Raw genomic sequence first — 12,595 nt, forward strand, 5'->3', positions numbered from 1 at the left:
AGGGAGTGTGCTCCCTCTGGCCCAGGTTCAATCCCTGGGTTGGGAAGATCCCCTGGAGGAGGGCGTGGCAACCCACTCCAGTCTTCTTGCCTGGAGAATCCCATGGACAGAGGAGCCTGGCGGGCTACAGTCCACAGGGTCACAGAGAGTTGGACGGGACTGAAGTGACTTAGCACACATGCACGGCTGTGACTTAGCATACAGGTTTTAGGGTCACCGGGGCAGGGATTCTGGCCCTGCATGTGGGGTCCTAGTGGGTGTCCCAGCCCCCCCAATGCCCACTCTACCAGCAGAGCTTCTCGGAAAAGTGGGATGACCGTCTGCGGGGCCAGTGGTCAGGGTGGACAGACTTTTAGCAGTGACAGGCCAGTGCTCGCTCACCTGAAACCATCTGCTCTGCTGCCGTGACCTTCACGTGAACGTGTACACACTGTGGAGTCAACAAGTTAATGATTATGCTGGGGGCTGGGGGACAAATATTGGTTCTGTTGCTTAACATGGATCCTGGAGACCATGGTTCCGGCCTCTGCTCCCGGGTCAACCCAGATGTGCAGGGAGACGCTGATGTCCTTCGATGTTTGTTTTCTCTAATGTTTTACACTTTTTCCAGCTTTGGGTCTTTCAGTGGCATAGTGTCCTGAATTACTCAGTTGAGGGGACAAGCCAGTGGGTCTGGGCAGGAAGCGGGGGTTCCTGCCCTAAGGCAGCTGCTCCCTCCTGGGTGATCTTGGAGCCTGGGGTTGGGGTGCCGGGTCCCCTGTCCTCCTAGGCTCCTTCCTGCCTGAGGGTCGTAGGCTGTGTCCTGCGACTCTGTGAACGCTCCTCAGAATGTTGCAGGTTCCGTAGCTGGAACCTGCAGCTGGAGCTGCAGCCGCGTGACAGGCCGTGGAAAATGTCCATGCAGGCTGCCCGGCCGCTGGCCTCTTGCAGCTGCGGGGCCTTGGGCAGGTTACTTATTGTCTCGGTGTCATCATACGAGGTTTGTGGACTGACATCTCAGCTCATGGGCCCCTTTGAAAGCTGTGCCCGTTCTCTCTTGGGAGTGGTGTCTGTCCACAGGCATCTGTTTTTTCTCTCTGTTTTTTTTTTTTTTTATGTTTTTCTTTGTTTTGTTTTGCTTTTTTTCTGTTTTTTGTTTTCTTTTTTTTTTTTTTTGTCCACAGGCATCTGTACTTCACCTTGGGCCGAGGTGTGGGAGGGGCCCAGCGAGGCCCCTGTTAGGATACCCAGGCTGGGTGGTTACCCTAGGACTGACGTGAACCCCTTCAGGCAGTGATGCACTTCATCCTCACAGCAGCCCTGTGAGGCGGGGCTGTGTCACCCCCACTTCACAGACGGGAAGCCTGAGGCACGGAGCTCGCCTCAGAGTGCTGGAGGCTGGAGTGGCTCTCAGGCCGCCCCGTCCTCGCGCCCCCGGTCCCAGCTGCTCTGCCGTGTCCGAGCCAAGGGCATCCCCTGCCCTGGGTCACTGCGGGGCCCTCAGACAACTGCCAGCCCCCAGCACTCTGGGGTGTCAGGTAGTGTAAACTGGTTTCTCTTAGTTATTTGTGCTCGTAAAAGAAGAGTACGCCCAGTAGAAGTGGCACGTTTATTAACCCCTGGGTGGGTGGCGTGACTGCGGGCCATGGTGTCCCCTGAGAGGCCGTGCCCCCGTCAGCAGGCTGCGCCTTGCTCGAGGAGGGGCTGGCTGTCAGCATCTTGGGGGCCGCTCGTGCTCTGTGTTGGGGGGCAGCTTTGGGTGACCAGGGTGCTGCTGGGCCGGGGGGTGAGCTGTGAGGAGGGGGCCGTGTGTCTGCGCCAGGACCCTTCAGCGCCAGCCGCCCTGCAGGCCTGACAGTGTGAGCATGGCTGCCCCGTCTGCATCTCCCGGAACGGGGGCCAGGCCACAGGGTCCTGGCACCAGCACCTCGTGGTTGTCAGAAGGGAAACGGAATCACGATGCCCCAAAGCACTCGAGATGTCCAGGCCTGTCCACTAAGACCTGGCGGGGTTGGCGACCCGGCCCAGAAAGAGCAGGCAGCTGGTGCGGTGCTCATAGACGAGAAACAGGAAAGGCCGGTCAACGCTGAAGCGGACCTGGGTGGACAGCGGCATGAACCCCACGGCGGTCACGGCCGCGGCCTGCGTGCCCTCCTCGTTCACCGTGATGGTGCCTTGGTGCTTGAACTGCGTCGGGCACAAGGGGCGCCATCAGGGGGCAGCGGTGTCCTCCCGGGAAGGGGCGGGGTGACGGGGGAGGCCCGGGCTCAGGGGGTTACGACAGCTCTCGGGACTCCGGGCCCCCCCCCAGCTAAGCTGGGGTCGTGCTGCGTGAGGGGTGAACAGTGTCACCCTGGCGGTGTGCACTGCAGCTCCCCCGGGAGCTGGGTGAGCAGGCCTGGGGTCCGCGCGCAGGGCGGGTGCTCCGGGGGCCCGGCCCAGACCGGACAGGCGAGGGTGGGCCTTACCAGGTCGATGATGATCCTCTGGTCCGTGATCCCTGTGGTGTTGCTGTTCTTGTCGAAGAGTGCCGTGACCCCCAGGGCCCGCAGAGCCTCCACCAGGTTGTAGTCCTTCTCCAGCTTGAACTTGGGCAGGAGCACCTCCCGCGTCCTGGTCGGGAAGAGAGTGCTTTTCCACCCACAGCGCCTCTCAGAGGAGCCCTGTTCCCTGAGACGTCGTTAGCACGCCAGCCCGTGGCCCGCGCGCTGCACGTAGGGCCCTGCCCGGGGAGGATGGAGAGGCTGCCCCTGTAACCCCACTGCTCAGAAGCGCTTGCTGCCATGCGCTGGGGTCCTCGGCCCTGTGGGTCCCTGTCCTGCCAGCAGAGCGCTCAGGGCTCAGAGGCGCCTGACACCTTGTGTCCCCGGGCGCCTATCACTTCATCGTGTAAGGGGTGAGGTGCAGCTAGGCACGCTAGAGGGATAGCACCAGCCTTACCACCCGGCCTGCTGCCTTCGTGCTCCAGGGCACGCGCGCGACCTGGTGCTTGCAGCCCTCACGGCGCCAGGACCCCGTGTGCGAGGCCACAGCACGTAGCGACTTGTTAGCGTCCGAGGGACAAGACCGTGTCCACTGCTGGGCCATCCCGGAGGAGAGGGGACAAGACCCGGGGCCTGAGCGGGGACTGCTGGAGGCAGCGACAGGCTCCTCCGGCTGGCGGGGGAGCGGGGCCGTGCGCGGGCCAGGCGGCCGGCCTGCATCGTGTGGGTTGGGCCCACAGAGGGTTTGAGGGGTTGGGGGATGCTGACTGGCGGTCGGCGCCAGATGGACTGAGCGGGGACAGCAGGGTGATCCTGCCTCGCCTCCAGCTCCGGGCAGAGGTGGTGGGCAGTCAGGTCAGGAAGGAGGCCCATTAGGGACGGTCCCTAAAAGACACGTGGAGGCGTGACGCGGCCTGGCTCCTGGGCAGGCCTGCCTCCCCTGGTTCTGGTTCTGGTCCTGTCCGTGTGCGCTGGTCCTGCAGGGAGGCCCAGACCAGGTTCACGTCTTCACACAGGCCCAGGGAGACGGGGAGGTGATGGGTGTGTCCCTCCCGCCCTGACCAGCCACGGAGCGTGTCCTGCCAGGGACCCAAAACTAACTGCGCGGCGGACGACCCAGGGGCGGCTTGGAGGGCCTGGGGCCTCTCGGCTCAGGCTGGGGATCGTCTTGGTCCCAGACCCGCAGCGCGCGGCCACGGGGTCAGGGCAGGTGTGTGGCGGAGCCGCGTCATTTCTCACCGGTGCGCTTTGACTGCGCAGGAGCTCTGGGCTCAATTCACAGCAGCCTGGGGGACAGTACCCCTTCCCCTGAAGTGATCGTGGCCCGGCCCCCAAGCCCCCGAGGCACCTGTTTGTCATACTCCTCTGCCACCGCTCCACCGCCTGGGGCGTCAGCTGGCTCTCCAGGGTCTTCATGCCGGACAGCTTGTGTGGGACCACCACCAGCATACTGATGCCCCCCACGTACTCCAGCTGCAGCACGGCGCAGTCCAGCTCCTGGTCGCTGGCCGCCAGGAAGGCGCCCTTGGTCTGCATCATGGGGACCTTGACCACCTCCCGCTCGTTCAGCCGGAAGTTGTGGTTGTGTGTCATTTCCACCGGAAACTTGTTCACCCAGGACCCTGTGAGGTCAGCGGAGCAGGGTCGTGGGGTCGCTCAGACAGGCTGGGAGGCCCACCCACGGTCTGACCCGCATGTCTGGTTTAGGCCGGACCCGGGCGGTACTGAAGCTGCTGGTGTGGTGACCACACATGAGAAGCACTGCTCAGAGGTGGACCTGGCCAGCACCCGCTGGTGCTTGTGGCAGAGGGCACCCTGGGCGCAGGTGCACGCGGCCGCACCGCGACCCCGCTGCTCCTGCCTGCCTGCCTGCCGGCTCCCCGGCGGTGGAGGGCGCTGAGGTCTCCTGGCTGGGATGTCCACAGGGCATCGTGAGCAGGGCCTGGGCTTTACAGACCCGCACGGCCCTATCTCTGGGGCCCCAGGGGCCTGTGTGCACGCGTGTGGGGCTTGGGGGTGCCTCGCCGCTGGCCCAGAGCAGTAACTCTAGATACAGGCTTGACTTCCCTGCCCCGGCTGCCCAGGAAGGAGTGGGGTGTGAATGTGAGTGTCTCAAGCCCAGCCTATTTCCAGCCTTTGGTCCGTCCCGAAAGAGAATAAGTGAACTGAGATCCAGGTGGGCCTGATGCAGAGAAAGGCGCTAACTCGGGTCTCACACAGGCTGGAGGGGGCGCCAAGCAACCCTCAGGGCAGCATTGCAGTTCCGTGTCCGTGAGATGGAGACTCGGACAGCAGCGGCCCCTCACGGCCGCAGTGAGGCCTACAGCACGAGCTTCCTCCCTGGGACCTTCCCTGGCCCTGCAAGCTGCCCTGAGCCTGGCTCTGTGAGGGTGGCGGGGGGCGTGGAGGCGGAGGCTGCGGGCCCTGCTGCCCAGCCCACGCGTCCGCCCCGGGGGCGCGCCGTCTCCTGCCCGCTGCCCGCCGCACGCGCGTCCGCCCCAGGGGCGCGCCGTCTCCTGCCCGCTGCCCGCCGCACGCGCGTCCGCCCCAGGGGCGCGCCGTCTCCTGCCCGCTGGCCCCCGCACGCGCGTCCACCCCGGGGGCGCGCCATCTCCTGCCCGCTGGCCCCCGCACGCTCGTCCGCCCGGGGGGTTGTGCCGCTTCCTACCTTTGAAGTAGAGGCAGTTGAGGAGCAGCATCTGGGTTGCGGGGTCCACGTCCTGCAGCGCATCTCGTATGAGGCCCTTGGTGAGCCGGGCCACGTGCCGGTTCGTGTGGGCGAGAAAGGCCGGATCGGAGAAGTCGGCTGCCCGGACCTCGGCAAAGTAGTACTCCCGGACCTTGGCCTTGAAGTCGTCCAGGACCGGGAGCTGCTTCTGCACATAGAGGCCGCTGACGGAGCGCAGCGTGTACCCGAAGTCCCTGCGGAAGAGGCGGTGGGTCAGCTTCCGGAACAGGTTGTGGACGGTGCCCAGCTCGTAGGTGGCGCTGGCGTTGACGAACTCGGCAAAGCGCAGGGCCGTGTGCACCTGCTGGTGCGTGTCGCCCGCCAGGCCCAGGGAGAGCATGGCCATGGCCGCGGACACGCCCACAGGCGCCAGGAAGACGTTGTCGGCCGCCCCGGCCCGCGCCGCCAGCGCCCGGTACAGGTCGAAAGCGAACTGCGCGTTGAGGAGGTTGAGCCGCTGCACGCGGCTCTTGCCGGGGAAGAGCGGGAGCACGCTGCCGGTGCCCGCCCCGGGGCGTGTGGGGGGTGCCGCGTCCACGACGTCGCTGTAGTCGTCGTCCTCCCCGAGGATCCTGTCCAGGTCCAGGTAGTCCTCCTCCTCCTCCCCGTCCGCGATCCACTCGTTGGTGACGGTGTTCTCCTCGTGGAAGGCGGCGGGTGGCAGGGGCCTGCTCGCGTTGCCACTCTTCAGCCGCCCCCAGCGGGGCTCTGCGGACTCGGACTCGCCGCCGCCGTCATCACGCCGCCCCCGTGGGCTGAGGGTCCCGCACGCGGATGCCAGGAGGAGGGCCAGCAGGAGCAGGCACAGTGGGCACCGCATCCCGGAGGAGCTGGAGCTGGGGGAGAGCAGACGCGTGAGGACGCCAGGCCCCCCCCACACCAGCGGAGCCCGGCGTCCATCCCCAGACGTTTCCGGATCTGGTTAAGACAGACACGCCTGACATTCTGTAGGGCCTCATGAGCCTGCCTGGGGGACCCATGGGCGCTGCTCAGAACCCGTGGTGGAAAGGGGGGCAAAACCGTGGGGCCTGGGGACTCAGGGGGTTTCCTTTTCATTCATGTACTGAATTTTGGGTCAGTTTTTCGAGCAACACCCAGGGCCCTGGAGGCACCACAGTGTCCCCCAGTCAGCCGGCGGCCCCCCATGCAGTGAGGAGGGCTTGCGAGGATGTTGCTGGCAGGGGGCTGGGGTGCCGCCTCTTGTGCTGGGAGTCTCTGGGGGTCTAACTGCATGATCTGGGACATGTCTGCAGTACAGGGTCGCCTGGGCTGCTTGCAGCCCGGTGGTGAGGTGTGCGCGTTCTCATATCTGCCAGTCGCTGCCCGCTGCTATGGGAGGGCCCGGTCTCCACTAAGGTGCCCTGGGTTAGAGTGTGGTGGGTGCTGTTAGAAAGCACCTGCCGGAGGCCTGAGGGGCTCCCTCCACGTGAGTGGGGCGCCCCGGGGGGCCGTCTGCCTGCCGCCCCTCCCCTGGCATGCCTGTCTTCCTGGCCGGGCACTGCCTCCCTGGAGGGCACGGCTGTCGACGTGCCCGGGTCCCAGGACAGGGACAGCGTGTGCCCTGCTGTTCCGTCAGACAGCACCCAGCATCCCTTCAGTCCCCTGGCGGGGGCGGGGGAGGGGCGCATTTTGTTCGGTGTGCATGTGTGTGGCCATCTGCTCCTGGGCCTCGGGACCAGGACCACTGTTTCCCACCCAGGCCAGGAGAGCGCCACGGACTCCCATGAGGTGAAGCTGGGCTGGTTGGGCCTGAGGATGGGCTCAATGCATGATGCCCCCTGGAGCTCAGTGAGTCCCACCCCAGCCTCTGCCTGTGCGCGTGGCCAGACTGGGAGCTCCGCGCTGGGTGTCAGCGTGCTGGTCCCGCTTGCGCGGGGCCAGGGACTCGATGGCACCCAGGGTCTTGGCCCCCCTTCGTGGTGTCCAGGGCTCAGCCCTCAGCCCCATGAGAGCAGTCGGCTGCACGCCCGGAGCACCGCGGCCTGGAGAGGAACAGGCACGTGGCTCCCGACTCTGACCCCGCTGTCGTCTTCCTGCCCGGCCCCTCCCCCCAGCCTGTCGCGGAGGCCGCCCCACATGTGCCCACACTCAGGACACAGGCCTGAGGTTTGCGGTGCTGGCGGGATCAGGCCGGGGTCCTGGGTAGAACTGGATGTGGGTACTGATGGCAGGACACTTAAAAAGTGAGGGGAGAGAGGGGAAGCTGTTTGCCGAAGGTCTCCTTCTGAGGCTGCACTTGAAAGTATTCTTCTTAAGTTAGGAAAAAAAAGCTTAAACAACCCCAGCTTGAGCAATCAAGGGTTCGGGAGGAGGAAGTTGACCGGACAGGGAGGCAGAGGTGAAGACGCCCGTGTGGGAGCGTCTCGTGCCCTGCTGTGTGGTCCACACTGACAGGCCTGTCACTTCCATTACACCCTCGTCGGAGGGATCAGGGTGTACCTTCTGAGACCTCACTTTCTGTGGATAAAAGCTCGGCATCTGTAAGGTACATCTCTTTGTTGTCTTGCCATTCAGCATCCCAGGAATTAAGATGCTTCAGTATTATTGCTCAGTTGTGTTTAAATCCAGGGTACTATATTTGAAGAAAAGCAGTGCTTTCTAAAGGAAAATCATGCAAAAGTTTGCTTTTCTGGGCATTTTCTGTGGCGCCACCGCATGCTGGTTACACGGAGCAGGGCCTGGACTTTGTGGTCCTTCTCCCTCCTGGCTGCTGTCCCCTGGCCCAGGAGGAGCGGGGCTGACGGAGCTGAGGACGCTCTTAAAGTGGACGGGACCTCAGACTCAGCACAGAGAACACCCCCAGGCCCGTGTCCGCAGGCTCACCAGCCCCAGGCCCGTGTCCCCAGGCCCACCACCCCCAGGCCCATGTCCCCAGCTCACCAGCGCCGTGTCCGCAGGCTCACCACCCCCAGGCCCGTGTTCCCAGGCTCACCAGGTTTGTCTGCACATGTGTATGCACACATGTGACACATACACAGACACATTTTTCTGAACCAGTTGTGGCACCCCAGAACCAGGATGCCCACCCCCAGCCCCGTTCCCAGTTCAGGTCCTTAAGCCCGCGCAGACCCTCCTCATGGTCAGGCGAAACAGACAAGAAGACCTTCCCCTTCTGAAAAGAGCAGTAGGGAGTGTTGAAAGGTTTCGCTGGACGGAGGAACAAGCCCATCACCCACCTCTCACCCCGCAGAAGGGTGGGAGACCTACTCACCTCCGTGCTGCTGGTGGGAAGTGGCTCTGTAGGAGTGGAATCGGCCAAGGTCGGCCGCTTGCCTCCCTGTGACCTTTGGCGCTGGGCTGCAGTCGTGGTCTTCCAAAGTACACAGGTCGCAGATGGAACACCGCCCCCCAGCCTCGTCAGCACAAAGCCCCGCTGTGCGCCCAGTCACCGCCCAGCAGCTGTGACTCCACGTTTGGAGGCCCAACCGGCTCCATTTGACGAGCCGCCAGGACACTGCGGCTGGGGCTGGGGTGTCACAGCGTGGCTTGGACGCCCCCCTGGATGTGGGCCCCCCCCACCACTGTGCATCGCGAACTCAGTCCTTGGCCGGGGGGGTGGCCCCAAAGAGACCCTGGCCCAGGCCTGCGTGCTGTCTCTGGCCCCTGCAGGACACCCAGCCCTGCTCCCCTGTGTCGTGGGAGAGCAGGGCCACGCCGAGCTTCTGGGGGGCCCTGGTCGTCTCAGTGTCTAGTTCGTGGGGCTCCGTTTGTCTGGGTCGTGCTGCACAGCTTGCAGGGTCTCCGTCCGCGGCCAGGGCTTGAGCTCGGGCCCCTCGGCAGTGTGAGTTCGGTTGTAACCATGGACCGCCAGGAATCCCTGGGCGTATCTCGCTTATGATGCATGTTGTGAACTCACTTTCCAAGAAGTGTTGTGTTATCATCCTACCCGCGGTGGATGAAGGGGCCCATCTTGCCACCCCCAACAGCGGTGGGCATCACCCCTTCCCTGTCCCTGGCCACCACCTGGCACGTTCAGTTCAGTTCAGTCGCTCAGTCGTGTCCGACTCTCTGTGACCCTATGAACCGCAGCATGCCAGGCCTCCCTGTCCATTACCAACTCCTGGAGTTTACTCAAACTCATGCCCATCGAGTTGGTGATGCCATCCAGCCATCTCATCCTCTGTCATCCCCTTCTCCTGCCCCCAATCCCTCCCAGCATCAGGGTCTTTTCCAATGAGTCAGTTCTTTGCATGATGGGGCCAAAGTATTGGAGTTTCAGCTTCAGCATCAGTCCTTCCAGTGAACACCCAGGACTGATCTCCTTTAGCATGGACTGGGTGGATCTCCTTGCAGGCCAAGGGACTCTCAAGAGTCTTCTCCATCACCGCAGTTCAAAAGCATCAATTTTTCGGCACATACTCGGTGCTTATAGATCATAGTACATGCTCAGACCGAGGAGCCCCGCTTGCTGTGGGTTAGTTATCGCCTTGTGGGCTTGACCTCTACCAGAGGCTCTAGAGGGTCTATGCGTCTGCCAGGTGCCGTGCACACTTGTAACCATTTTCCGTACCCAAGCCCCACGCACACACACACAGCAGGACACTGTCAGGTTGGGAGTGCAGGGACTCCAGTCTCAAGAGACTCACTGTCGCCTGCCCCACACGCTGGGCCCTGCCCACAGCCCCGCGCCTCCCTGCCCCCGCCCCACTGCACCCCGCCTCGGGCCTGGTGCTCCTGCAGCCCCGCGGCTGCCCACCTGTAAACGCCTGGCCGGGGTCCTGGAGCTGCTGCTGCCTGCTTCCTGGTGGTGAGGTGGGGCTGGTCCTGCCTGGCGCAAAGCTCGCCTGCACTCCAGGGCACGGGAGGGTTTCCAGGGAGCCTGCCGGGGGCCGCTGGTCCGGCCTTCCCCTCCCGGGCCAAGAGACCGCTCCTCTGAGAGGAGACCTGGAGGGCGGGTCACGGGCTTGCGTCTGTAGGTCTCAGTTCCGTGTGCAGACAGCCCCCTTTTCTGCCTCTGCTCTGCCAGCTCACCCGGCGGCTGCCGCCCATCAAGGAGCCGAAGCCGCGGCTGCAGAAGCTCTTCCGGGACTTCTGGCTATACTCGGTGCTGATGGGGTTCGCCGTGGAGGGCTCAGGTAGGGGCCCCCCGGGGCACAGTGCAGGGTGAGGCCCAAGGTCCTGACAGGGTGTGTGCCCCCACGCAGGACGGCCAGTGGGGCTGCCGCCTCCACAGTGGGGCCATGGTTTAGGCTTCTGGGAACACCGCGTATCTTCAGGGACCCTGTCCCACTTAGGAAGCAGACTTGTTTCTGTCCCCACCCTGGGATGGTGGCTCAGGCAAGGGGCCTGTGGCTCGAGCCGCTGTCAGCCTGGGCCCCAGCGGGGCGCCTCCTGGGCCAGGTGGCGCCTCAGCCCTCCCTGTCTCGCAGGACTCTGGCCAGAGGAGTGGTACGAGGGGGTCTGTGAGATCGCCACCAAGTCCCCGCTGCTGACCTTTCCCAGCAAAGAGCCCCTGCGGTCCGTCCTCCAGTACAACTCGGCCATGAAGAACGACACGGTCACACCCGTAAGGATGCCTCCCTGCCAAGCACGGTGCTCCGGGTGGGGCTTGGGAAGCCCCCAGGGATGAGAGGGCTGGTCTTGCGTGTCCGTGCAGGCGCATGTTTCAGGGGTGGGGCCGCCTGCACCAACGCAGCCCTGCCGCCCACAGGCCGAGCTGAGCGAGCTGCGCAGCACCATCGTCAACCTCTTGGACCCGGCCCCTGAGGTGTCTGCCCTCATCGGCAAGCTGGACTTCGCCATGTCCACCTACCTGCTGTCCGTCTACCGGCTGGAGTACATGAGGTACGCCGGCTGCCCCCACGCCCTGAGACCTGCGAGCGCCTCCAGGCTCAAGGCCGTGCTGCTCCTCCTGGTCAGTGTCCTTAGAGATGCCAGCCCAGGCTCCTGCTCTCCATGTGCGTGTCCTTCCTGAGCCCCAGATGCCCCCGGGATCTGGCGCTGCGGCCACCCCCACTTGGGGCCAGGCCGCTGAGCTGTCCCCGGAGCGGCCGCCAGCCCTGTGCACGTGGCCCTCGAGGCCCCAGGAGGGCAGCCGCGCTCACGACCTCACCGTCCCAGCGGCGCTGCAGCTGCTAGGCCCGAGCTGTGCGCTCATCCCAGCCGTCCGCAGGGTCCTGCGCTCCACCGACCCCGACCGCTTCCAGGTGATGTTCTGCTACTTTGAGGACAAAGCTATCCAGAAAGACAAGTCCGGTAAGTTGGCGCTGCAGGCCTCTGAGGTGCGTTGGGGTTTAGTGGTGTGAATGGAGCGTGCTCCCTGTGTGCATGGAGGAGGCAGCTCCGCACCGCCGCTGTATGCTGCCTCGGAAACACGAGTATAAAGCACATGGCCCCGAAGACCGCGTCCTGGCTCTGCGTGTGCGCCGGGGGCTGGGCCAGGAACGTCCCCGCAGACACACTGCAGCCCCGGGGCTCGGGGCCCAGCCAGCCTCTGCCAGAGCAGCCCGGGCCCCTGGGTGTGGGGATGGCCCTGGGCAGCTCTTGGCCGAGGAGCGGTCCTGCTTCTCGACACTGCTGCTGAGAGGACCAAGGCCAGGGTGCAGAACCCAAATGTGGATACATTTCTGTTGTTTTGTGTAAAAGAAGGAAAAATACATTAGGACGTATGTCTCGAAAAACTTTAGGAGGTGATGTGCACGTGTCCCTCTATGCTTGTATGTATGTATGCAGTGTCTAATTTTACTTGTTCCACTGATGGTGGTTTAGTCACTAAGTTGTTATGGTTTAGTCACAAGTCACTAAGTTACGACCCCATGGACTGTAGCCCACCAGGGTCCTCTGTCCATGGGGATTTTCCAGGCAAGAGTACTAGAGTGGGTTGCCATTTCCTTCTCCAGGAAGGATCTTCTCGACCCAGGGATCAAACCTGGGTCTCCTACATTGCGGACAGATTCTTAACCAACTGAGCCACCAGGGAAGCCCATTTCTTCCACCAGGTGTTTGTGAATTAGCGACTGTGGTTGTTCCTTTCATGCGATCAGGAAAGAGCCACGGGGTCCAGGGAGAGGCCGGGCACCTGTGTAGGGCCACCCCTGGTCTCACTGACCAGGTAGGAAGGGTGCCCCGCAGCTGATGGACAGAGACGTCCCACAAGCAGCGGTTAGAGAGGCTTGTTAGCCAAAAGCAGACAGCTCGCCGTGGGGCACCCGCCCCTCCCTGGGGCACCCTGTGTGCCGCAGCAGAACCTGCGTCCTTGCCTGGTTTAAGGCCACGTTCTTCTTTCCTGGGAAGCTTTCGGGACACGAGTCTGTGGGACGCGAGGACTCGCACGTCCCAGGATGCCATGCGCAGACCCGAGGCTCACGTCCTGACAGGGCCACACTCGAGCCTCTGTTCTCTCAGAGCGTGCCTGTCCCCGACGCTCAAGTGACGCGAACGTGACGTAAGAAAAGGGACAGAGCCG

The 12,595-nt window shown here is 63.8% G+C and overlaps 2 protein-coding genes across 5 annotated transcripts in view; one reads left to right on the forward strand and one right to left on the reverse strand.

Moving 5' to 3' along the window:
- PI4KA (phosphatidylinositol 4-kinase alpha) overlaps positions 1–12,595 on the forward strand; it is a 62,705-nt gene that overhangs the window by 28,082 nt on the left and 22,028 nt on the right. For all 3 annotated transcript variants that reach the window (XM_061141377.1, XM_061141378.1, XM_061141379.1), the window contains exons 20-23: positions 10,157–10,265; positions 10,560–10,696; positions 10,841–10,974; positions 11,303–11,385. In XM_061141377.1, the coding sequence (XP_060997360.1) occupies positions 10,157–10,265; positions 10,560–10,696; positions 10,841–10,974; positions 11,303–11,385 (463 nt within the window). The remainder of the gene's footprint in view (positions 1–10,156; positions 10,266–10,559; positions 10,697–10,840; positions 10,975–11,302; positions 11,386–12,595) is intronic.
- The window catches only part of LOC133056245 (transmembrane protein 191-like), a 39,242-nt gene continuing 28,234 nt past the window's right edge, over positions 1,588–12,595 (reverse strand). For both annotated transcript variants that reach the window (XM_061141380.1, XM_061141381.1), the window contains 4 exons: positions 5,131–6,026; positions 3,811–4,084; positions 2,448–2,592; positions 1,588–2,166 (listed from right to left, as the gene is read on the reverse strand). In XM_061141380.1, the coding sequence (XP_060997363.1) occupies positions 1,975–2,166; positions 2,448–2,592; positions 3,811–4,084; positions 5,131–6,026 (1,507 nt within the window). In that variant the 3' untranslated portion in view covers positions 1,588–1,974. The remainder of the gene's footprint in view (positions 2,167–2,447; positions 2,593–3,810; positions 4,085–5,130; positions 6,027–12,595) is intronic.

Source organism: Dama dama, chromosome 5 (genome assembly GCF_033118175.1).
Source record: "Dama dama isolate Ldn47 chromosome 5, ASM3311817v1, whole genome shotgun sequence".
Taxonomy (NCBI): Eukaryota; Metazoa; Chordata; class Mammalia; order Artiodactyla; family Cervidae; genus Dama; species Dama dama.